This window comes from Malurus melanocephalus, unplaced genomic scaffold (genome assembly GCF_030028575.1).
Source record: "Malurus melanocephalus ecotype Western Australia unplaced genomic scaffold, MMel_1.1 scaffold_72, whole genome shotgun sequence".
NCBI lineage: Eukaryota > Metazoa > Chordata > Aves > Passeriformes > Maluridae > Malurus > Malurus melanocephalus.
Window position 1 is genome coordinate 2387234 of NW_026623304.1, and position 26351 is coordinate 2413584.

Sequence of the window (26351 nt, forward strand, 5' to 3'; positions counted from 1 at the left end):
TTGTCTTTCCAATGATTTCATAAAAAACAACTCAAAGCCATGAGATTTGGTCCCATTTGTTTTGGTAGAAAATAAACTCAGAGATAATTTTTCACTCATAAGGGAAAGGAAGATGTAATTTCTGAATGAAAACCAAGAGCACAATTTCAGTAGACACTGCCTASGAAGACAGATTCATGTTCAAATTCTCTTACAACACTAATTTCTTGGTCCTAAATTTATCTATCAAATTTTACTAGCTATTAGAGTATGATAGAAACGTTTCAATTAGTTGAAATTAAATTTTACCAAAGCAATTAACACAATGGAGATGAAGGAAAACCTTAAATGTGTCATAATGGAAAGATTACAGGTATGTGATCATACACCTCATAAAGCACAAACATTTTTTAAGAACAGCAGAAACATAGTAAATAATAAATAGGAAAGCCACATGGCAAACAGTATTAGAAGATACCTTAATTAGGGATAGCCACCAAATGGCTGATGGGCCATACTCTGCCTACAGGAAGAGGAGTCAAGGGCTTGATGCTTCGCTATCTCATTGACCAATCTGTATGAAAATTGAATGGTTTAGCAATTCCATAATGCCAGTTTGTCTGACACGTGATGGACTCACAGCAGAGGTTATACTGAAAAATTCCCATCTGTCCAGACTCTGTTGTATATGGGCTGGAAGAGACTGGTCAGGGCTGGGAGCCCCTGCCAAGGAGTAGATTTGGAGAAGGGAGCTGGCTTGAGACTGTTGGATGGATTGGAGTGACCCACAATCCCTCACAATRGTGGAGGCAGTTTTACTCTGGTCAYTTCTGTGGAAAAGGCTGTGGGTATGTGTGAGGATCATCCCAGCTAGGATTTGTGCTGGCATGAGAATTTACTCATGGGCTGTGGGTTTGGCAGGGTTCCTRTGACCTCGCTGAGCTGCAGTGCTCTCATTGGCGAGGATTGTAATTGCTGTTACTTTCTCTGTTATTTGGACTATGCCACAGACTTCCTAATTTGGGAAATGACAGGCTGTTCTAAATCCACCTGGAGAGAAGCTGGACAACCCTGTTTGCAGCAGTGAAGGTTAAAGGGCAAAGATCAAGTGAAGTGAGGGTTTCAGCTTTTCCTGGATAAGTCAACTGCATGCTGCAGCTTTCTTCTTCAGTTCTACGTGTTGCTCCAAAGGCAGGAAGGATTCTGTCTTTCCATTATGCTCACATCAGCCATCTTCTATTAAATTGTTCCAACAATAATATCTCCGCAATACTTTGTCGATTCCCACTTAAATTGCTTGGAGTATTTTTTCTGTACTAAAAAGATAAATATCTTAGTTAAACTATTTTACTAGAGTGGAGTCAGTGTCCCTTTCCAGGAGGTTTTAGAGTAAATTTCTGCACAAACATTTGTTTTCTCTTACTCTTGTGAAAAGCATTGTATTTGATTYGTGAAATGTTGCCTGTGCAAAAAAAGGATGCATCAGCAATGTCTAAGGAAATAATAGTTCTACCTGATTGAATGAAARTCATGACTTTTTTCTTTTCTAACTTGAAAATATACTTTTCTGTCATAGGAGTTTCCATGGGGGAGGAAGGGAGAGGGACAGGAGATTAATTGGATGTTTAGAGTCAAGTGTGCAGTTCAATGCTGAAATAAATCAGAACAATATAGCTGTGGTAGAAGTTTCAAGGTTGTCAGAAGTAAACAAAATAGTTGTTTTTCTCATGACTTGGTTCTTCCTCCTCCCTCATCCATCCCCATTTCTAAGTGTCTGTAACGCAAAAATGCGTAAACATAAATGGTGTGATTTAAGGAAAGACATTATTTTTTAAATGTAGTCCTTTCATATGCAGTTATGTTGTTACTCAAAACTGGCTGGTACCTTGTGATGTAAGCTCCTTAGGTTATGCTGCTGAGCATAAAACATGAAAAGGCATGGTGTAATGCACTCAAATATCTAGTACTTTCTTGAAGTTAAATCTCCTAAGAGCTCTTCTTACCTGTAATTAAAGATTCCTAAAGAGCCATTGGTAAACATCATCTGTACAAGAAAGAATGAGTTTATTTTGAGGGCTGATCTGCGAGCACATTCTCAAAGGCTTTCTAGAAGTTAGTGTAAAATCCTTTGCTGTTTCATTTAAACATAAACAGAAGTGTTTAATATCAGTTACAAGTATTCACTGAGTGATATCACTGATGATGAGCAAAATAGAGGAAAACTTATTCTAGTCATGGTACGTATTTATATTAGTGTTCTTATAAGAAGTAGCTGCATCATTTACACAGTATGTGGAGAAATTAGGTTGTTGGAAAACAAAATTTGCTAATTGTACACCATTTGTGAAATGCACACCCAAACATACATCCAAAGTGGTGTACAAGGCACCTACTTATTTTAGTACTTAAAATGCATTACTRAAGATGTAAGGTCATAAAACTCTCCCTTCTGTTTAGAACTTGTTCGAGTTTTCCTGTTTTAAAAAGCCACCACAATCTATAAATTGCTCTCAACTTTTTATTTAATWAATTTATCAACTGTATTTTAAGATAAACTGCTAAAAACATCCATGTATCTTTGGTACCTCTGTCAATATATTGATTTTACAGTAGTTCTCTCAAAAGTATCTTTCAGTTTTCATGAAAGGCTATTTCTATACCTCTGATGTCTTGCTTAAAACGTAAGATTTCTGCATGTGGTCTTTCAAGACACTTCACCATAGTGCATTCCTTGAATTAATAAATATTGTGAAAAATATAACTAACTGCAACAATTTCCTTAAAAAAAGATACAAGAACTTATATTTTTCCTTGCATGTGTACTTGGGTTCATTAATGCACATCTYTGGCATTTTCAGTGCTGGAGAAATAAAATCCAAGAGTCATCAAAACTGTGCTTTTCAAAAAGAAACCAGCAATGTTTTCWTAAGCAATGGTCCCAGCTATAGTAACTCAATACATAAAACCAGAATTCAGCACTCAAACAGTTCAACTAGAAATCTTTTACTTATTCATAATATAACAATATTCTTTTTTAAGTAGTGTTTTGATAGCAATTCTTTCCTTTGAAAAAACCCCCAGGATTTATCTAACATTCCTTTATTATGTGGCCATGTCAAATTCAGAATAAAATGTGACTATCTGCAGCCTTTACTGCCAGTGTCTTCACGTGGGAGTGCTATTGTACAAACAGCTTAAAAATACCAGAGCAGAAGTGGTGTCATGCCCTCAGATAGGCAGGGAAATCATCCCAGCAAACTTGATGTTCAGGATGAATTGSCATCACATGGCAACGAGGCAGTTTGGATGTTGTGCATCTGCCAAGTGAGTGCACAGTAATGAATATCTGCTGAAAGAAAGCACGGGCCTGTGATCCCAAAAGGAATGCTTGATGAATCTCAAGACCATCCTATCTGTACTTGAAAGATAAATCTCTTTAACTTTTCTGATAAGGATACAATTGCAGCCTGGTRTTTCAAAAAAGGTACATGTTGTTTTTTTGGTGGAAAGTTATACAATTAATGGATCCCTGGGTTATACATTTCTCAAATAATGCTGTATTTTTCACACCTTGAGAATGTAGTTGCACAGATGAAAGTCTGTCACATCATTATTAATTTTGAAACATTTCCAAAACTGAAAATTATGTTTGGAATGTGCTTGGAATAACAGTCTAAATGAGCCCAATTTCTTTTCATTCCTTAGCTGATGAGAGTCAGATAACTGACTAAGTACCTACTTTGATTTTTACTAAACCTCTTCAAAAAGAGATGAATTCTTGATGTATTTGTTCACATATGGCATACTGGCACCTCCTTGGTTTGATCCTATGTTTATTATGGCTTTATTAGCTAAGGTTACATAGCACTAGCACTTTTTGGGAAGCTGAAATTACATATTGAAATTTTATTTTTTAATCTGATTTTAATTTAAAATGTTTTACTGAGCAGCTGAATTAGAAAGTGTTTTTTAYATATACTTGAGCTGTAGCTTAAGTAATGAAAGATCCATGTTTTATGCCTGATCATAAACTTGCAAATTTTAGAAATTATTTGGYGTATTTTATATCTGACTGTGGCAGGATGAAACCCAGAGCATCCCTCACTCTGAAATGGTGCTGTACTTAATTTGATCKGTGTAATATTCTCCCTCAGAAGTTTACAGAAAGCCACTCTACCTTCAGTAKGACTCAGTCCATACATCTTCCTCACCTTCTCTCAAGGGGTACCTTCCTGAGACACTGGGCTTTATGAGGTAAAATCCCCATCTTGGCTTTCAGATCCATGCTGAAACAAKCAGACTTCCTACTCCYRTCTTTCTGGACCCAAATTCCATTTYTTTCTWRATCTCKTATCCTTTTAATTACAGTATAATCACCTCAATTTTAGTGTGAGTTTCTCACACTTGCTGTGTTTCAGGTTATTTCTATTTTGGAAACCTGAACACAGATTGGATTTCTTTCTGGGCAGAGTAATAATAGCCTTTTTTAGCCATCTCTCTCATGAAAGAGGAAGTCACTCCTTGGATTAATGTCTTCTCTCACCCCATTCTTATTTGCTGTACTTTTTTATGACTGTGCACCCTTTGATTGCCCTCTGTGTCCGCGCAGCTCTGGACTGCAGTATTCCCTTTATTGGCTCTGCTGTCCCTGCAGCAAGCTCTTGCCGAGTTGTCTGGTCATGATTCTCAGCTGTGATATATGCAATTTGAGTTCAGCAAATAAAGTGGGACCTCTTCTAGCCCATAAATGCTATGAGATTAATCTCACCATCCTCCCCAGCAGCCTGGATGAAATTCCATAAACCACACAAGAAGGACCATTTTGCATTTTGTTACAGGTGGGAGTGTTTTCTTCTCTGTATGTAAATTAAACAATTTTACAAAGTTCTCTTCTTGTCCCTTACATTTACCCTTCAGGAAATTACAAACTTAAGTTTATTGATCCAGTTAGAAGATCACTGTAATAAAAACATTTTTAGTCAAAAATGGGTTTTGGGGTTTTTTTTGTACTATGCTTTTAAAAATTAAGAAGGATTGAACAGTAAGACAATGACTGTTCTGGWTTTCAGCAGTGGAAAGCTTGAGAAGGGAATTAAATGAGGTACAGTTTCTTTCTTGATTCTTAGGCTGTGGATCTTGGCACAATTCTCTGATTAGTTAGATGGCTCTTTGGCCATTCTGTGTTTAAAAATAAGCCAGATACCTTCTTCTAATAGTTTTCCCTGCATTAAAGGAGAGGGGGGAATTAATCAATATGTTAACTCATTTYCTGTTGCAAAGATTATTATAGTGACATAAAGCAGAGAGAAAATGTTTCTGTCAGTGCAAAACCAATACCATCTGGTATTTAGTTTTGTTTTTGTTACGTGAAGCTTAGAGTAAATTTGTGTGATTTTCTGTCAGTTCTGTCTAGTGATACACACATTCCTCCACTGAATCACGYTCATTATGATTACCATTCTGTTGATACTGAAATAGGTACTATAYAAAGTCATAAAACATTTATGAAATCTTAAGGAGTGATGAGTTGGTGATCCATCCTTTCTGTCTGAGGAGAATGAGCCCAACGCGTGGCTATTTTAAGACKCAGGTTGAATTGTAGAGGCATAGATCAAGTGCTCTACCAGCCACGTGTGAGCTGGCTTTTATCTGAATCCAGAGACTGAAAATTRCACCAAAATAATATGTAGTTATCATAGCATTGCGTGGGGAACAGAAAAAAAAAGACTGGAAAATAGGAGGCATATTTGCCCTTCTGTCAAGGTTTACACTTCCCACCCAGCATCCAGAGGTGTGGTCTCCTCTCCTCCTCATGCCATGTCATTTGCTCCGGCCCTTTAYTTTCTATCTGTAATTCTCAGCTTCCCCTGATGGGAAATGATCCTTAGCTTATATTCCTGTCCAGATGCATGGTCACTCAAGGTCCAGTTGATCTTTGGGTTTTTTTTTTTTTGTAACTCTTTAAAATGTTGTCTCTTATGGTCTGTAACATCAAACTCTTCTCTCTATCCTTTGCTCCCTTTTCATTGATTTGAGTCTCTTTTTCTGCTGGAACAGCAATTTTTCAATGGGACTGCCTCTAAAAATTATTGAATACATAGAATTTTTCAACTGTTGGCATTTTTTCATGTAACCCTGACTTCCTTCCTTAAGCCATTATTTCTTCTAGATGACTTCTGCAGGATTGCATGCCTTTTCAAGGCAAGAGTGAAAGATGAATACTGCATCCAGTCTTTCAGCAAATTACTTTTTTAGACATCAGAAGTTCAGACATTTTAAAAAACATTCATTTTAGATTCTTGYACAAGAAAATTAGATTCTTCCTATACATAATATGACACTATTTACATTACTGAATCTGTTCTGTTGTTGATTATTGTCAATTGTAGCAGAAAAAAAACATTTCAGTTGTTCTGTGGCATTCATCTGTTTATCTTTTCCTTTAATCATATTTTTTATCAAAAGCTGCAAACTTCCATTATTTTTGATTTTTTTTCTTTCATAATTTTCCTTATTTGTTCTTTCRTATAATCTTTTTTTCTCTATGTCTTTTTTAATCCATTCTTTCATTACATTACTCATTCACTCTTCTTGCACAACTCCTCCCTTCACAGRTTGGAGGGTTTGTTTTTGCCACCACAAACACAAGCCTGGACACTTAAATAGACTTTCTGGTGACTGATAAGCAGGGAAGAAAACATCACTTTGAAAATCAGATTAATCCTTTCACATCCCAGTTTCAAACAGCAGGTTTTCTGGGTAAGAAACTGTGTCTGTGCAGGGACTGAGCTTTATGTGTAGGAAGCCTTTAGGAACTGTTCATGCAGTTGGCTAAGGATTTAGGAATAAATTAAAAGGGCAATCTTTACTTGATGTATAATTTGTCACATGTATGAGATATAGAACTTCAGAGATGCAGGTTTTTTTAGAAGAACTGTGAGAATTTGGTTACAGCCACTGGACAGGTTTCTACACCTCATGTCAGCTTCCAAATCCTTGAATTTCTGTTGTGTATAACAGGCTTGTCTATAATTTCTGTTGTGTATAATTTCTCTCTTGAAATTAGCTTTTTTATATAAATTTTCCTGTTCCTTATGTCATTTATGTGTTTTGAATTTAACATTGATTCAGTCAGCAAACTTCTTGTGGAGCAAATGATCAGCAAATAACTCTTTTTCTAATATATAAGAATTTTATTTAGTTTTGATGACTAGGATAATGCCTTTTTGTCTCATTCACACTTAATGCATATRCTACTTTGCTTTTAATGGACTGTATTACAAAGGCCAATGGCATTCTTAAATATTATACAATAGCTGRTTAGTGTCTGTGCAAAAGGATTTTCATTGTTGTGAGGTTTAGTAGAACACTGAAAATAAGGTTAAACAGTAAATAATTAATGGTTATTTTATAAATAGTAAAATAATTTCATCGTTTTGTGAACAGGTTTGATTACATACTAAYAGTGTTAAAAGTTGTAAGGATGAAAGTAAAAATACTATAACTTAGCCAGGCAGTGAGATACCTAACAGAGCACATGTTGCTCTTGCAGAGAGCAAAATGGGGCTTGCCCAGGTTGATCTTCGTGGTACCGTTAACCACTGTATTTCTCCCACAAGCTGTTTCTTTCCACCAAATCAAGAAAATCTATGCCTCTGTTGTAATGAAAAAATTCTCCTCKGGGGTTTTTGTTCTGTTTGATSCCTATGTGAAATCAGKCTGGGTTTTTCAGTTTTCTGAAAAYKACACTCATCTCTCTGCAGGATCTAAAAAGGTTCTGTTCACTCCTGTAGGTGTATAGCACAGGCTCACTAATTTTCATGGTTCTATTAATTTTCCTGATACCTAGTACTAAGTGCAAAACCTATTCTTACTGGTTGGGAAAATATGCTGGGCAAATCATCATCTGTCTCCATGCAACTGTGGAGCTATATAGWGGATGAGAATCTGATTATATGAGTATTGTGGCAGTAGCCTTTTGTGAATAGGCAGAGGGTGAGTTTTGTGCAAAATAATTGTTCTGTCAGGGATAAAGCTTGCAGCAGTGATCACCTGGACATGATCTGCTTCAGTGTCCATGGAAGAAAGGCTGTGCTGCAACCTGAGTGTGTTATGTCTGGAAACCACATCTGTAGTTGTTAAATCTAGAGGCAAACTTGTTTAACCTTAAAAATTCTTGAGTTTTCAACAACAGCAACAACAGATTAAGTACATGACCTTTGCTTGGTTCTGTTTTGCTTAAGCCTGTTAAAGTGACAGTAAGATTTTTAATGTCTTGCAGTTTGCTTCAAGATGTGAGCATGCCTCATACTGGATGTGACTGGCTTCTTTGTTATAGGTTACAGGTGTGGGATTAATGTTTTCATTGCCTTTTTTGTGAGTTCTTGTTTTATATATGGCAGACAGAGGAAACAAAGCCATGTGTCAGTACAGCATAAAGGAGATTTCTTTGGAGATATCTTTTATGGGGATGAAAACTTCCTGTGAAAATGAGAAATTCAATCAACAAGGAAAGTAAATTCTAATATTTGCTTCAGAGATTTAACCTRTAAGAGAGAGAGTGCTTAATACAATCTTTAAAGATCAGGGGCTCATTGGGACAGATGTTTAATCATATATAGATATGGAAGTCATCCTTCTCTCTAGTTTATAGCCTTAATTAAACTACTCATGCACAGTGTGAAAAGTGCTGAAGGACAGTCTCCAGGACTCACATAGTTTTCTAAGTCATTCTGTACTGTTGTCATAGGATTTTCACACAGCTAAATTCTGGGGTGGCGGTGAAGGCAGTCAGATGAAACCGTGAGTATTATCACCACAGCAAATTTCACACTGGAATGATTTTTCTCTMATAATTTTAGCTRAAACTTCTGCTCTTTTACTGCAAAATCAGCCRTTTTATATTTCCAGGTATAGCATTTGAGTTCTGTAGGACAAAGTTAGTACAAATGGTCTATAAATATAGCAGCAGCTGAGGGCTAATAGTTGACCCTAAATTCCTCTTGCTTTTCTGTCAGTCTGGGAATCTTTGAATGCCAAGTGTTCAAAGCATTGGCAGTGGCAGATAGGCTCTCACTGARAGCTTACCAGTGCTGTGTCCACCAGCTAGAGGGAGAGCCATCAGCTTCTTTCATTCAGATTTTCAGTTCTTCTCCAATCAAGAAATTTAACTGAGAAGGAAATAACCCTTTCTTCCACCTCTAACTTTGTTACATAGGCTAATTGTTCATGTAATTTGAATTGAGCAAGAAGACAAAGAACTTTGAAACATGAAAACACACAATTAGTTAAATGAGAGGGAGTGTACTCAATTAACAGTTATTAAACATATTTAACAGTTATTAAACATATATGTGCTAAAAACATAGGGTCTAGGTTAATAGGCAGAATCTGCTTTTTATTTTAGGCCCATAAACATATATGTGATCTTTAATATTCCAACCTTATTTTGCTGCTTTTAATTAGTTCCCTTAATTTTGTCATTATTTSTCTCATTATTTCTTTTTGTGGATGGTGCTGATGCTTGGATTAAATAACAGATCTTGTACATTTTTGAAGTGAAGTCCTAAAGAATGAGTTTTAATATAGATTGAGACATACCAGTGATGTTATTTGGGTAAGTAATTTGTTATGAACAGATTATACTGATGAAAAATTTAGATAGTATTCTGAAGAAGTATTCTCTTCACACGTAATCAGATTGTTTTTCTGCCATGTCTGTATTGTGTACAGCATAGTAATTTGCAATACATCTAAACAACAGGTTTGTTGTAAGAATTTTATACATTAGCTGTATACAAATTGATTTGGTTGCATAGCCTTATAAAAACAAAATGTGTACAATTGTCAGATGATTATGCCAAAGTCAGTTTAAATCCTCGCACCTAGATGTGAAAGGGGGTGGTGGTGAGGTGGGGTTGTTTTGTTTCTGTTTTCACTGTTTGACATCTTAAACTGCAGGAAATGTTTCTCCTTACCTTGGACTATTAAAATATAAAATGCTTCCCAGTTCATGTATTGGACTAGATATTCAGTGTAGTTGCTAAGGATACCGATGACCCTCAAAAAGATAATGYACAAGAGGGAGAAGGATACGAATACTAACTGATTGGAAAATCAGTATTAATCAATGCTAAAATAAGACGTGCAAAAATCCCTCCATCTGTTTCAGTGATTGAAAGTAGACTCAGGAATCCTGTGGTCAGTATTTTTAGTTTTGGGTTCACCCTATCCACTRWCAGGTATCTGGAAAACTTCTGGGARTATAAAGTCCTGGRCTCCAAAAAAGCATGGCTTAGGAAAACTATCAAGTCCTTTCTTATGCCTGGTGCAGGTRTAACACAGGATAAAGAGGATTAAGAGGTCTGAGAGCCATAACAAGCAGAAGAGAATTGAGTTATGGTCATGGCAAGAAATTGAAAATAAAAATGTGCATTTTATTCTGCAATCTTTTCATTGTCCTTTTGTTCAGCTTCCTCTTCTCTAAGATCACAACGACCTGAGTCAGAAGACTTTTGTAAGGCTTATTTTGTGAGTTCTCTGAGCCACAGTGCAATAGCAACAACTGCCTTTAGGAAAGCAGCACACAGAACTGTAAAGAAGTCATGCSAGAAGTCTGTGTGTTGGCTTTCTTTTATTTGTTTTTGTTAGCCCTGTATTTGTGCTACTTGCAGGAACCAGATTTTCAACAGGAATTTGAAAATATCTGAGAGTCAGATGCCACTGCCCTGTCAGTCCCTGTAGTACCAGACTCAGCCAATAGCTGRTGGAGCCACTTCCTGAGTGGAATACTGCAAAGGACTGAGGTGCTAGGGACACCTATTTTTGTAAAGATGCAAAATAACAACGGTCGGTTGCTCTGTTGTGAAGTCAGGAAGATAACCTGCTCTTTTGCACTAGAAAATTCAAGTGACTGGTGTTTTGCTCGTGAAAATTTGAGAAGAAAGAATGGCTTTGAGGTGGTGGGTGTTTGGAGTGGCTCAACAACATAAGGCATGAAAATGTAATGGTATGTTTTGTTTAAGAGCTGGGAAGCAGTTTTATTGTACATTCTTTAATTGCCTCACATAGTGGAGGGTTGGGGGGAAATCTTCTAATAAGCTGCCTCAAAATCACCCARAAATTGTCTTAAAATTGAAAGAATTGTTATCACTAAAGATACACTTAGCCATAATTTGCCATACTTCATTATGAYATGCTCTTGAAAAATTTGATCATCTATGATCTTACAAATTATTAATTTTTACTRTAGTTTCATGACTTGCTCTGCTCATGAATAGAAAAGGGACACTTACAGGYATTTCCTTAACATTTGTATTAAAACAAACACCAAGCTCTTGATTAGTTATAGAACTTGATAGTRCTAAGCAATTTCTTCAAAATACAACTAATCAGGAAGGTAGGGCTTAGGAGTGTTTACTGTTGCTTAGAGTGAAAGAGAGTGTAATTAAAATAGTAGATAAGGTAGTCATGATTGGAATAAATTATTGAGRTTACAGAAATTAAGACCATAAACCATTTGATTAATGTTGAGAGATCTTGATTGTGAGTATGTCCTAGGTCTTTAAACATTAAAAAAGTGGATCCTAGAACATAATCCTTTCTTCAGTGGGGTTTTGCAGAACAACTCTTAWGCTAATTTTCTAATTCTCGCCTTCCAAATCTCCCACAATTTTACCTGCATGTTTTTATCTATATTTTATCTATGTAAAAAAAAAAAATTACCTGTTGTTTACCTGCAATTAAAATTTATCAAAAAAATGTGTGAAAATGTGTTTGCTAATCTGAGGGGTGACTGAGAAAAGAGGCTCACATATTCCTGAAGAAAATCCGGTTATCAATTAAGATTTTCATTAAAATATTTGAGTCATAGTTAATTTGCATTAGGATCTATTTTCTGAGCAAACCTGACCTATTAAACCTTCTAAATCTATTACTGTCAGTTAATGTCATGATTACAGGAAGAGCACACAGTGTGCCATGGAAACACAGCTGTTCCACCAAATTTTTAACTTGAAATCACCATTGTGCAGTTTATCACTGAATTATTAGACACAATAAATTATTTTATGTGAGCCACTCTCATGTCCATCTTTTTAATATTTTCCTTGTCATTATAAGTGCCTTTAGCCTTACAGGCTAATGAAAGGTTCTCGTATCAAGTCTGATTACCACTCTAATGTTTTCCAGGCATGCTTGGTGATGAGCTTGGCATATGAAACAATTTCCTACAGTAATAAAGCTAATTAAAGTGGGCAGTCATCCCCACATCACTCTTTAATGAATTATAATGAGCTCATTAATCTATCCGGTCTTGCTCACCACATCTATTGACTAAGCTTCTCTGGCAGTATAGGATACAACACTTGCCCAGGAAAAAAACATTGAGTCTGAAATGCATCTATTTTCCCATTTTTGCTAAAAAAAAACCCCAGAATGAGGCAGAGGTTCTCTAGGTGGAAAATGCATTTTACTAATCAGAATTGGAAAGGGTGAACAGCTAAGTCCATCTAATGGTGGTGAAGGAAGAAYCATGCAGGAACTTAATGAGATCTAATAAGTGACAGATAATTAATGCTTCTGTGGCACACACATATCATGTRAAATATTACTTTAAAAAATGTTTTAGTAACTGGCTCTCTGGGGAAGCTRCCTAAAGAAAATAACATCAAGCTTATTTTTGGCTGAGTTTCTTGGCATTTTTCTTTGCTTAAAATGAGCAGAGAAGAAGAGCTTGCAAGGTTATTTCATAACCAATTTCATAATGACAAATGTTGGTGAATTACGCAGTAAGATTTATGAGTGGAAAGAGATGATTCATGCAAATATGCATCTAGAAAAGCCATCTATTTTTCTTGGCTTCTAACCCCACAACTTTCCCTATCTGTAACAGACAAAGTCTCTATTAATAGCAGATCACAGCTGACTGATGGATTTACCTRGTTCTCACTAGCGTTCAGATGCTCTTGAGTCAAATCCCACAGGCATGATTACCATGTTTATACCAGACAAATTGCCCTTCAGTTTACCTCCATTCATATCATGTGTTTTAATATTAATAAAAAAAAACTTCTGCAGAAGTTATGCTCTGAGTGTATGCAAAGGTRAATACACTGTTCTATATTCCATAAGTTTCCATTGGTGTCTTGTCTGCAGCAGTCTCAGTGCTCTTTTTTCATTTATAGTAAAGAGGCTTGAATGGTGCTCTACTTGAAAACAGGAGTTCATTTTATGCAARGTTTCATTTTCCTGTGGAAAGAAAACGTGCAGGCAGCACCAACCATCTCGCTTGGGCAGTGGCCAGGGCAGCTGCAGTAAATGCAGTAAATATTGTGGGTGTGAGGAAGCTCACGGGTCTCTTTCCACCTCCAGGGGTGAAAACTGCCACCGAGTTCATGGCTGGGCTATTCTTCCACCTCAAGGGGATGGAAATATTTTGTCCCTGTAAGGTTCTTCGAAACAGRTGAATTTTTATTCAAGAAGGTCAAGAGCTTTTTCTAGTGAAATAAACACTTTGAAGTGAGAAAATACGATTGGCTTCAGCCTTAATTTGCCACTTAGTTACAAAGAAACAAACAAAAGATGTYTTTACTTCATGGCCATTGTGTTTCCTGTGGTATGTTGGCATTATCAGGGTGTTTGTTTGTTTGTTTTCTTTTTTTCAGACAAATGTTTTRTAGAGACTAACAAATTTAAGATGTTCCTAAATCAATTTTTAGTTAACTTTTTAGGAAAAAAAGAGCAATGTAGGTAATTTTCCTTCTGGAAGATTTTTATACTTGAAATATTTGGATTAAAAGTGTAGAGGGATCTCAGTATATATTAAAAAGCCAAACAAAGCTCAATTCTCCTCCAAAATTTTTTATATTATTTTATGCATAGCATTTTAATTCTGCTTTGCATAGTGCATTGATATATTTCTTTACATGGTAGCTCGGAATCAGGGAGAGCAATTCTGTATTAAAATGTTTATTATGCTGATGAGAGGTGTATTAATTAGACTGCAGTGTTTTTTATACTGTCCAAACTTGGTAGGTATTTATAGTTGGTATTGCATTGTCTGAAGAGACTTCAATTTTGTATTATCTTTGTAGTTACACTGTCATAGGACAATTATCTCATGATAGCTGGATTTTGTCTCAGTTATCTGACAAAGCCTTTCTTGGTTTTTGTTCCTGAAAAAAGTCATTAAGGTAAACAAGTCTTTTCCTTTTTAATGACCATGATGTCCATCCAGAGATTAGGTTTTCTGTATGTATGCAAATTTGAAGGTATTTAAAGATTGATATAGCTGCATAAACTTGCAGCAAAATGTCATGCTCATTGAACAAATGTTTATTCTCAACTGAAAAATGCATTTTCATTTAAGATAAGTGATTGAATATGTAGTTTAGGAGGGACTCACACTGAATGTATAGTGTRGTTAGATTTCTATATGTGTACTCAGTGGGAAATACCTTCAATGCAATTCAGAATCTGTTCTTGCCTGCTGATGAGAAGAGATAAAASCTTAGTGGTTCTAGAGAAGCAATGTGTGTCAGAGCTCAGTATGTTAAATGGCTGTAGGTGAAAGGATATGCAAGATTTTTTTATTTAGGAAAACAAATCTGACTGTGCTTAGCGAGTGTGATAAAGACAAGAAACAATCTTCTTATTTTATTTGTGTAAATTTTACGTAAAGTGCAGCAAGATGTTCTGAAATATCCTAATGATTTACTGATTTGCCCACCAGTTGGGCAGCATTTTGCTATTCACTCCTATTTTCTTTGAAGTGACAGTAATATTACAGAGGATATCTATTTGAAAGTCTTTAAGCAGTGGCAAATTACAAGTATTAAATATAGAGGACATAATGCTCTCTCAATACACCTTCATGATATAAAAATAAACAGAGTCTGTGGAGTCTTGTTTTATCTAAATATGAGGGCTCCTTTCTTTTCCGTGTCACCACTCTGGATCTAGGGAACCTTTTGGAATGAATTAGTTAGGCTCGTGTGAAAGTACTCAAAGAATTSTCAAAGAAAACATGTTTGTTCTTTGTACACATCATCCATACATGCAAGTATTTATATATTTGATCATAAAGACTTTCCTGGAATGATACATTATTTTCATAATTATGACCTCAAGCAGAGCTGGCTGTTTCTCCTTTCTTACTCTCTTGAGAACATTTAAAAAGATTACTTCTGTTAATTCTTATATGCTTGGAAGATCTGAAAGCTTATTCATTACTTTCTTCCCTGAATCATCTTTATCAATCTAAAATAATTTTTATATATTTTTTATATATTCAAATCCTRAAGAAAAACTTGGCTCGGCTTTAAAAACAGTAATAGTAAAATACAAATACATATTTTTTTCCTTTCGTGCATGAGATGTTGTTTTGTCACATTTTTTTTCTCTCAACTAGAAGAGCCAAGGTCACTATTTCCTAACCCTCCCCTTTCCTCCTGTTTGACATTTTATTATGATTCCAGGAGGCAGGAGAAAGAATGCTTTAAATCTGAAATATTGAATTCAGCATAACATAACGGATATTGTGTCCTATTTACAAGCTGATAGTAGAAAACTGCAGTGGATTCAAGGTAGATTTGGGCTCAGTGGCCTGTGCTGTGTTGGAGCCAGAAGAAACTTTTCTATTGATCTCCTYACAGGGCAGCCAGGATCCAATTTGGACTTGTCTGCTTCTGTTTAGACAAATGAGGTTTTATTTAGCACATTATTATCTGARTATGAAGAAATACATTTACTGGTATGGTAGTAATGAAACTTCTGCAAAAATGCTGCACTTGGCAGATATTTTACTTTGCCTTTTTGGYCTGAATGTTTTTTTGTCATGTTGCTGGGAGGAAAGAAACTGACATACAAATGAAAATGTGGCTGCATTTCAATTGTGAGTAAGATTARATTTGCACAAAGTTATAGATCTTTTGGGTATTCTTTCATGTGACTCAGTCCATATCTATTACATAATTAATAAGGTTGCTTGCACATAAAAATGTGAAGAAGTCTTGGTTTTGCTGATTTGGTATTAGAGAAAAAAAGTCTTTTATCCCTGRTGATAATGAGAGTTAATAGGACAATGTTAACTTGCTAAATATATGGTTACTAACAAACAAAACCTCACCCTGATTATAGAAGATTTTATTCAAATTGATAAGTGCAATGGGGTCTTCTGGAAAATTTCAATGCTGAAAGTAAATTGGTGTATAAGGAAGCACTCCTGGAAAATAAGATTATTGTGAAGAAAAAGAAAATTTAAAAATTGGTTTGTTTCCGCATAAGTAGATGCACTAGCAGCATTCRGGGAACTGGAATCCAAGGACTGAGTCTTGAAATGCCAATTGAAGATATCTGAGAATAGTAAAGGAATAAGAAATTTCTTCACCTGCTACTCATTCTAAGTATGAAACTGATATGAGAAATTGTTGAGCTGCTAACTCTTGCCTCTTATCTATTGCTTTAATTCTTCATAGCTAAATGATGGAAATAGACAACAGTTTTTTGTTTGCTAGATTTTTAAAATAAATTCTTTTGAGTTTGCTACTCATTAAATTGGTAGAAACTGTTCTGGAAAATAGGTTTACTTGGACCATGAATGAATATAATAAAGGGGAAAGAGTAGACCAGACTTCCTGAGATTTTAATCAAGCCTCAGAAGTCTGCTGGAAGAGTCATGCATGTGAATAAGGATGATCTGTTTTGTGTAGTTAACTCAATTTCCAAAACCCTTTTAACAAAGCCCTTCAACAAAGGCTTTAGAAAAGTAAGAAGGCGAGTAGAAAAGTCTTGGATAAATGGCAGATTAGATGTAGAGTACAAAAGAYGTAAGAAGTCAATTATTAAAAGAAGAAATATACTTCTAGAAGGTCCTGAATAAACAGAATTAACATGGAGTATGAAATGTTGCAGAAAAATTTCATCATACTAAATGACATAAAAATGAAAGGCAGTTGAGATTCCATATCAGCAGACACGATGGAGTGCACAAGGGAAGAACAATCCTATTTTTCCAAATGAGGAAAGAAGACTTTCAGACATGGTGCATCATTTCTTGGAAAGACCTCCTTAGTACTTAATAATTATTTTTTTTTTTTTTTTTTGTTAAAGGTACATACAGTTGAGCATTTATGCTTAGTAGAATCCTGATTACCTGGTACAAATGAATGACACAGTCCAACTGGGAAAATGGATGACAGGTTTTGATGAGAGATACAGGATGTCCTATGTAAGGAGGTGTCGTGGTTTTAAACCTGATTTTTCCCAATCCGAGTCACGGCACCAAAAATGTCGTGGTTTGGACTGTGCGGAAAGCCAAAAGCACTGCACCCACGACATTCTCTCCCTTCCCCCCACCGGAGAGGGAGAAGGGAGAGCAAAAGCCCAATTAACACAAAAATTTATGGCTTTCAGATAACATAACATAATTGAGAGAAAGATACGTATGTGCTCCAGAGAATGGTCAGACAGGCTGAATAACTTAAGTTGCAAAATAGATTTATTACAACAAACTACTAAGAACACTACGGCACTGGGGAGAGGAACAAAGATAGGGACAAATTTACAAGGAGAAGAAAAATAAAAATGGACATTTTAAGACACTTGTTATCCTTTCCGGAACCCGTCTCCTTCCCAGGTCCTCCCTCTCCACCCCCCATGTTTTTCCCGCACACACAGGGGACAAGAATGAAAGTCTAACATAGATGAAACCACTCATTACAGTTGTTGTCCAGCATCATAGGAGAAGCGTTCTTACAGCTCCAARCTGTGGATGTTTTTTATTCCCAAGAACAGTCAGTGTATAACTGCTGGTGGCGAGGGAGTTTTTTCTTTACCTCGTAGGAGAAAAGAAAGAATGTCCTTCAAGGCCAAACTGCATTGTTTCGGCGGCATGAGACCACTATCACAAATCTCCTGGCAGAACACAGCTTCACTTGCTTGAGCGGGGGCACCTCTCTCTCCCCGCAGAACTCATTTTCTTCTTAGCATCAACTCACTTCAAACTTTGGGGGGGGGGGGGGGGAAGCCTCTTCCCCCTTCTTGGCTTCTAAGCAGCTCAATCCAGTCCTCAAATGGCAGGTTTTTTTTCCTCAGAGCAAGGTCGCTCTCCTTTTTTATACAGGTCTCTCATTGATGAAATAGTCCTTTTGAGAACAACTTATTTTTCTCCATGCTCGAGAAGCACAGCGCAGCACAGCAACTCATCCCATCTCCTCTTTACTGTGATCTTGGGTCTCCATTTTTTTTTCTTACATCTCCTCACCCTCCTGCTCTGTTTTTCCCCAGTGTATGATACTAAAACTACATACTAACAACYTAAAACTACATGGCGGCCGCCCCTATCTTGTTTTGAATTCTTCTTAAGTGCAAGACAATACATCATCACAGAGGTGTAACCAGCCTGTGCAATTGGCCCAGGCCTGATGATCAGCCTGTCCATCAACCTCAGAGCCATGATGGATTGGCTCTAAAACACAGGGGGCAGGGCTCCTTTTGCTGGAGAAGAAGGAGAAAGTTTCTAGAACTTCCTCACAGCAGCCATCTTTGTGGTTTCTTGGTCCCATCCCCCCACCACCAAAAATCGGACCAAGTAAAACCATGACAGTAGGAATATGCATGCTTGCTTCAAACAGAGATGACAGTAGTTWTTCAATAAGCATGTGGACTTGAAGAACGATGGAAGTCGTGGAATAGGAAATACACCTGTCTTGTATTAATGAAACAGGAACAATGGCATTGCTCCTCAGGTTGAAATAAAATGGCATTGCTCCTCAGCAGGTTGAAAATAAAAGGAAGGATACAAGGTTTGGTTTCACCGGTTTTCTCTTCATGAAGGTAGCATTTATTTAGGGATATCACCAAAGGAGGCATTGTCCTGTGTATGTGAATTCTGGCCATAAAGGGAGAATAAGTAGATTGATTATATTGGGAAAAATATGTTTCTATCTCTTGGCTGCTGTTCTTCAGTTCTGCTGGCTCAAGATACAGCTTTACCTGRTATGGTCATTCAGTTTTATGTTTTGCAGTTCATTAATCAAGCTTTATTCTTTTAAACTTAATGCTTTTTATTATCACTCTAAAATAGAGCAAATTTCAGTCAGAGTAAAAAAAATCCAAATTAGTTTGCTTAATCTGTATTTCAGAGTTAATGGACATTTGGGTGACAATGAAGAAAACATTTATGAATACAAAGCTGAATTAACAATATCTGAAGTCAAAGTAGCATTGCCTATATAGTCTCTTTGAGTATTTCCCTCATAGTAGAATATTAATTAAATTCTATTACTTAAATGGATGTWGCTGTGCTAATTTGCCCAGTAAAATATTTGTTGGCATGTTCCATGTAACTGAACTTAGAACATGTTATGATACTGCATAGGTCTTTATTAARATTAATCACCTGTATTTATCAAGAGAATATCAGATCCTCTGTTCCTCGAACTCCATTTGATTTGTTGATCAAGAAGGGAAATACAGAGTTTTTTCTTTAGAAGTGTCTTTTGAATACTGGAGCTGCACAGAAAGATGTACAAAATCATGTCTGTTTCTGAGGTGATCAGGGTTTCCAAAGCTGATGGAGGATTTCATTTATTTGTGTTTTTCCTGCTGGAAAGATAACTTGGAGTGAGACTCTGCTTGTGCTGGGTCAAAGTGGTCATGGGAGATGGCTCTGAGCTGTTGTGTTATRCTTTAATGGGAATTTCTGAGGCATGGGTTTGCGCTCATCCTTGTTCTGGGCTTCAGCAGCAGCTGGCAGGGCAGTGTGACATGAGAAGCAGGCGAGTTTAGTGTGACCATTGCCTGCAGTCAGCAGGGACTCTCTTTGGGAGCGTTGTTGGGACTCCAGCCAAGACTAACTGGACTGGCAATGCACCAAAACAACAGATGAGCCAAAGGAATGAAATCAATGTGCCTTGCACATGTGAAGAAATGCAGTCAGCCAAATCATTTCTCTCTTGGTGTGATTGAAAGGAATTGATAGAGCAGATACAAAGTGATGCAGTAGGTAGTGTTGGAGTGAGCACAAAAAAGGAAAAAGTGGTGCCCTGTACTGTGTAAGTACTATGGTGTACTTACATCAGGGACCAGACCCGTGGCATCATTTTGAAACAAATGATGCAGGCTTGGGCTCTCTGCTAATGTTAGGATCATTAAAACTTTCATTAAAACAAGAGCAGCAATAAACCAGYAACTACTCATGATCTGACAGAAAACTCATTTCTGCAAACATGGTCTGTAATATCCAGCAGTCTACTCGTGTAATCTCAAATAGGTAGATGTTCTTCTTTTTGTTAAAAAATGTAAACACAATTCATGTCTCAGCTTGGAGAAAGATAATAGTGCTCCTCTGCCAATTTCATGTCAGATCTACAAAACTACTTGTTGCTCTTCAGGTGTCAGGTGGGCTAAAGTGAACCATCTCACTTGGAGATATCCACAGTCCATAGGCTAGACTCCTATGCTGTTTGCAGAAAAATACTGTRCATGTTAAACCTTGTGTTTTCTCTGGATATTCTAGACAGTTATCCAGCAATTTATTATTTTTTCTGTCATCTGCTGCGTAACTTAGAGGAAACTTCAACTGTTACTGCATTTGTGTACCTTTCTGGACCTGATACTCAKTTTTAAATTTCTTAGTTTGGTTTGTTTCAGTATTATTTCTTAAGAAACTGTGTGCTAAATAACGGCTGATTTTTGCAGTACCCTAAGTTGGTAAACAGTCCATTTAGCATCTGAAATTCAGCACATTTATCAAATGAGTTCTGTTATATTCTAATTTTATGGCATTTTTTGGAAGCATATTCTGTTTAGTATCAGAGGGAAAGCAGTAAATTTATCTTCTAGAATACTTGGTTAGTTCTGTTTATAGCACTTTGATTACAGTAAGCACAATATGMCTATTTGTTCCAAAGTATGAAGGAGTATAAAGTAAGTTTTCAAAATTTAAATGATTATTCTTTTTGGCACTTATGCATAACCTGCTGCAGCTGTCTTCACACAGCACAGCATTTCATCTTATGATCTGATCTGATGAGAAACAGTTTTTCTATTATGTTTATCATTTTCCCAAATGAGCAGATTTATAGTAAAATAGGAAAATACTGCCGCTGAGACRTATCAATTGCTGTCATAGTTGACAGCTGAAAATAAGTAAAAAGGTGATAATTTGAAGAGTATTATGACCATAAATATATGCAGTAATGACAACAGATCCATAATGAACTTGCAGCTAAACTGTGGAATTTTTTTTAATATCAGAGGGTATGAGTGAAGAAAATRATGGATAACTGTTTGAACACAATTCCTTTTGCATTTTTATGGSGTACACTTGGAATTTAGACTTTTTGATTATCTGTATTTAATAAAAGAAAGTAGTTTAAAGGTGTACTATTAACCGATCATGCCATGTCTAACAGTTCTCTTAAACAATGAGRTGGTAATTGACTTTTTATCAAGCATTTCCAGAGTCTTGGACAAGCCTGTTACGGACCTGCTTACTGCAGTCGAGAGCAGAATTCTTATCCTTTTTTCATAACCAAATAATAAGCAGCATTCGTAAAAACAATGAGAATAATAATGATAATGTAATATGTAGTATATATAATTCATTAAGCTCAGCAAAATGGAGCTGAGGTGAAAATAAAGCTGCAGCAAAAAGCAGCTGTGCAGGTGGCTTATGAAAACATGCCTAGAGCATAGATTGAATTATTTGGACCAATAGTTTCATAGCATACATGTTCTCATTGGACTGGTAGCATTGATAAAATACTGGTCTAAACTCACTTTGCAGAAGTACAGGGAATCAAAGTGGCGAAGGGTATTGGTTTAATAAATAGAAAAAGTAAATGTCACCTGGCAGACTTCTAAATCTATGGACATTTAATTGATTTTGGCTTCTGAACTCAACTTGATTTATATGACAACCTGTTTTTTTCTTTTACCCTCTATGAATATTATAAGGGCTGAAAAAAGCAGGAGAAATGTTTTGCATATGTGATCATGCCCACACTATAATTGGGCTTATTTTTCTAAACATAAGAATACGTGGGTCAAGTACCTACTAGGAACATGGAGTTAGCCAAGAGGCCAACTCTCACAGCCCCAGAGTATGCAAAGTGCATTTTGAAAGCCCTACTTGATGAGGGAATATTTTTTTTTTTCTAGCTTAATAATTGCAGTGTAGATTTAAAATACAYTGAGTGTATGCTCTCCTAAAAGCAGGCCATCCTTTTCAAGTTATTTCCTCTTTAATATCTGTTGCTGTGATAATTCATTATGAGACAATACTGGTTTTCTGGGCGGTTTGGATTAGGGCTTTTTTGTTGTTGTTTTTTGTACTATATATGCCCATCAGACTGTGTCTGCTGTTTCTCATTCACCTTGGAGAAGCTTTTTTCAACAGAATTTTTGGTCTTTCCACAGGAGCTTTGCCMTGTATTACAGTTTCTCAGCAGATAATGAAGCATTTCAGACCTCCTAAGGAGTAAAGATGATCCGTTCCTGAGTTCACACTATCAGATACACATTTCTGTTTGCCCACAGATGAATGAATAACATAGCATTCCACCAGTTTTTGCTGTCCTCTACACCTTTTGATAACATGCAACTTCTTTGGTATCATTCACACAATCCTTTACTGACATAGTTTGGTTCTTGCGTGAGAAAATTATTTTCAAAGCCTTATCTCCTTCCTTAGCTTTCAGCAGTGACTTTCAGGAGGAGCTGTATTCAATGTTTTGGCARCAGTTTCTTCTGCAACATTTTTTATTCTGTCAGTGCTGTATTCAGACAGGTGTATGGGATATTAAAATTGCCCAAACCTTTTTGCAGTCAACTGTTTGATGGTATGTTTTCTTGCTTTTATATGCGCTGTTGCATTTGAAGAATGATTGATGCCTCTGCAGATACCGTGCAGCAAAATGAGATTATAAAATCCTAATTCTACTCYGTGTTCAACAAGAAACAGCCGTCTGCTGCTCCAGGAAAACAGGGTTGTATTGTTTGTAGCAGTGACTTCAGAAGACAAACGCCATCACTCCTTCCTCTTTCTTTCCCTTGCTTTATAAACCCAGCATGGTCTGTAATATTCTGTATTTTATGGAATGTCCCTTGGATCAGTTGGGGTGAGCTGTGTCCCCTCCCAGCTCCTTGTGTCACCCACTCTCCTCGTTGCATGGGCAGTGTGAGGAGCAAGAAAGGCCTTGACGTGGTGTAAATAAATGCTGCTCAGCAAAACCAACATCAACTCTGCGTTACCAACGCCGCTTCCAGAGCAGATCAAAACCACAGCTCTACACGAACTGCTGTGGAGAAAATCAACTCAGCCGCAGCCAAAATCATGGTAGAGTCCAAATTTCTCAGTCTCCCGTAACCCAGGAATTGCAGGGTGCACTTCTACAAGGCCGCGGCGGCCTGTGTGGGAATTGATATCGCCCGGCTCTGATTTACCGTGTCCCACTGTCTGGCTTAATCAAGGTTTTCTGGAATGAGGCAATGCAAGGAAAAAACCTTAGTCCTGCACGTTTTTCTCCAAACTCTAAGGATAGTTATGGTCTAACTTTTATGACATAATTGCTGTGTGGAATATGGAATTTAAGTATCTGGAGAACAGTGCTGAGCGGGAGGGGTCTGTCCCTTGCGTGCGGATGGGTGCGTGACTGCTTTTTCCCAGGATATGTGCACTGTGGCTTTAAGTCTTTAGAAGTTCTGTGAGGCAGAATCTCCAAGCTCTCACTAGTGTGAGAGAGGTTTGCTTTGCCTCTTAGACAAAACCTAGTGTTGAAACTCATCTCAGAAATCTTCCCTGCTGTGGTTGAGACACACTGTTACAGGCCTCATTGCTGTATTTGCTTGTGTACGCTTTCCAAAAGATATTTTTGTAACAGTCTTGGATATGGGACCTTGATGTTTTCCTTTTCCACTGGGTATAGTATTATTTTATTTTATTTAAAGTTAAAAAGGAGAAATTCAAAAGMTAGCAACAGTGTAAAACTGTGCTGGCAAAAAGAGCTCAGAATAATGTAGCAAAAATTTGAAGTACAATAGTTAATGCCATAGTGTTTTTAAAACCATTTTGTTAAAYAAAGGCCTTGCTTTGATAAAATAATAGTGCGGTTGCTGATACTTTAAACCATATATTTAAGAAGCATAAATTTTTGCTAACAGTAATGTTAAATATGTACCAATATCATATTCAGTGCTGTGGGCTGTATTCTGGGATGCACTWAAATTTTATTTTCAGCTAATGTTCCTAAACATCAATCTGCTAGTAGATAGTAAAATACATCTATGGCATATAATAAAGAAAATTTCTGTGATTTTTTCTCTAATAGGGATAATGCAAGTTCTCACGTTTTTTTCTGAATTTGGCTCTTTCAGAAGATCTGTACATAGTTCTGAAATAGTGTGTAAATGGCCAGAAGTGGGGCATCTCTTTTGATTGCAGTTCTTGTAAATATTTGCAGTATCGATGTGTATGTGTCCTGTTTCTTCTTCTAATTCTCTAAGAGCAAATGAATAGCAATATAATTACTTTGAAAGATAATAGTTATAACCTTTTATGTGAGGAAAAYGGGATAGCACTTTACTTTTTTTTTGTCCTGTGTTTAATAAACACATTAGTACTGATGAAGTGCGAGTTTATCACACTGGTTATACCATTTAGAACCCCTGAACTCTACACATTCTAAATAATTTCTGCAGTCTTATACTGTTACCAGCTGATAACTAGAGGTCCATTTTTTTTTAATTTTCCAGGTAAATGTTGTGAATATACCACCACTTTTCCATAAGTTTTCTTGTCATATAGCTTGTGGATTTTTTTCCAGTGTAAATGCTCCAAATTAGCAAATTTCACAAATGAAATGGGTCTCCCTTCTAGAAGGATGTAAAAATAGAGTTCTTCAGTTGTAATTGTATGACCAGCTAGTTGCTGATTAGTTTGCTAGGTTTTTAGTTTTCAGCAGTTCAGTCTATTATTTTGAGTTTCTCCTCTTAAATGTTTATTAGAGCACAAAACTACATGATGGATAGTTCTTCTTCAAATATGGTGTTCAGACTTAGATGAACTCAGAAAATTTTCTGGGGACAGCCTGCAGCCTGCCTCCTAGACCTGGGTTTGGCTGCAGTTTTAGCAATTAAGGTAATTTTCATGCAGGTCAAATTGAGTTATAGTGGTTATTTCACTAATTGGTAACTACATTCTTTCCTCCCCCAGTTAATACCAGAACTGCTGCTGTTTTGTCTGGTGTGGGACAAAAGATGGATGGATGGGGAGTGTGCTTTCCTTTTTCTGTGGATGTCTGTTCTTTCTTTTTCATCTCTCCAAGATCAAGAGCTCTGCAAAAATGCTCTAAATTGATATTTCTCTAATGTTGTTTTGTATGATTAAAATTATAACATTTCATAGCTGTTTCTCAGATGAAAAGGAAYAATCTGATGGGATCTTCAATAAAAAGGCTTAAAAGAGTCAGAAAACAATGAAATGGACCTCTGTGCAGGGAGCTGCTCGCATTTCTATGTAATGTCTTTGGATGCATTAATTTGTTTATGCAGCAACTTTGGAAATGTTATTGAAAATACCACACATGACAAAGGAAAATTGAGTTTCATTATTTGAATGYAATTATCTCACACTATGTGAAACAGCCTTTTCTTGTCATGAGCAAAGTAGAAGCGTTAAGCCTATTATAACATCTCTTTTGATGTTTTTGTAGGATGGAATAAAAGATGAATGCTCTAYGCTGAAGCTCCAGCTGAAGGAGAGAGACGAAGTCATAGCCCAGCTTCGTGAGGAGCTGGTAAGGAGAAGCAGTCGGGGTTATTGGGGGTGGTTTTGAGGTCATTTACCTGATAATGTCACTCCAAGACCTGAAATTAAAGAAATACAATTTTACACCTGCTACAGAATTGCTAGCCTGAGGCTATGTTAATCATTCAGATAAACATTGATAACACTGACTGTACTTTTCTAGGGACTTGTCAGCCTATGAAGTGGCTACTGTCTAGATTCACTGCTTGTAAAAGTTTCTTTGAAAAGATTGTGTTGACAGTTGTCTTGATCAGAGGCAGATAAGCACAGCACTGTATGCATATGCCAGAAATCTTGAAGGGCCATGCACATGCTTGATAAATTGTCACTAYTTCTCCCATGAGCTGCTTTTCACATCTGTGAGATTGTTCAGTAGGAAAGGAAATATGTTTTATTTGCCATAATAGATGTCTTTGAATAAAATAAATATTCTTACAATTKCTGCACCTTTACTTAGCATATGAGCTACTAATGCTTGACTACTACTGCTTTAAGGATTAACAAAATACTTCCTAGTCACTGAAGTAAAATATGTGCTACAGCATTTAAAAAAAAAATTAAA

At 36.5% G+C, this 26351-nt stretch overlaps 1 protein-coding gene across 4 annotated transcripts in view; it reads left to right on the top strand.

The window, feature by feature from the left end:
- Window positions 1-26351, top strand: part of CCSER1 (coiled-coil serine rich protein 1) — a 604924-nt gene that overhangs the window by 306875 nt on the left and 271698 nt on the right. For all 4 annotated transcript variants that reach the window (XM_057366851.1, XM_057366852.1, XM_057366854.1 and 1 more), the window contains one exon: window positions 25695-25778. In XM_057366851.1, coding sequence (XP_057222834.1) covers window positions 25695-25778 — 84 coding nt within the window. The remainder of the gene's footprint in view (window positions 1-25694; window positions 25779-26351) is intronic.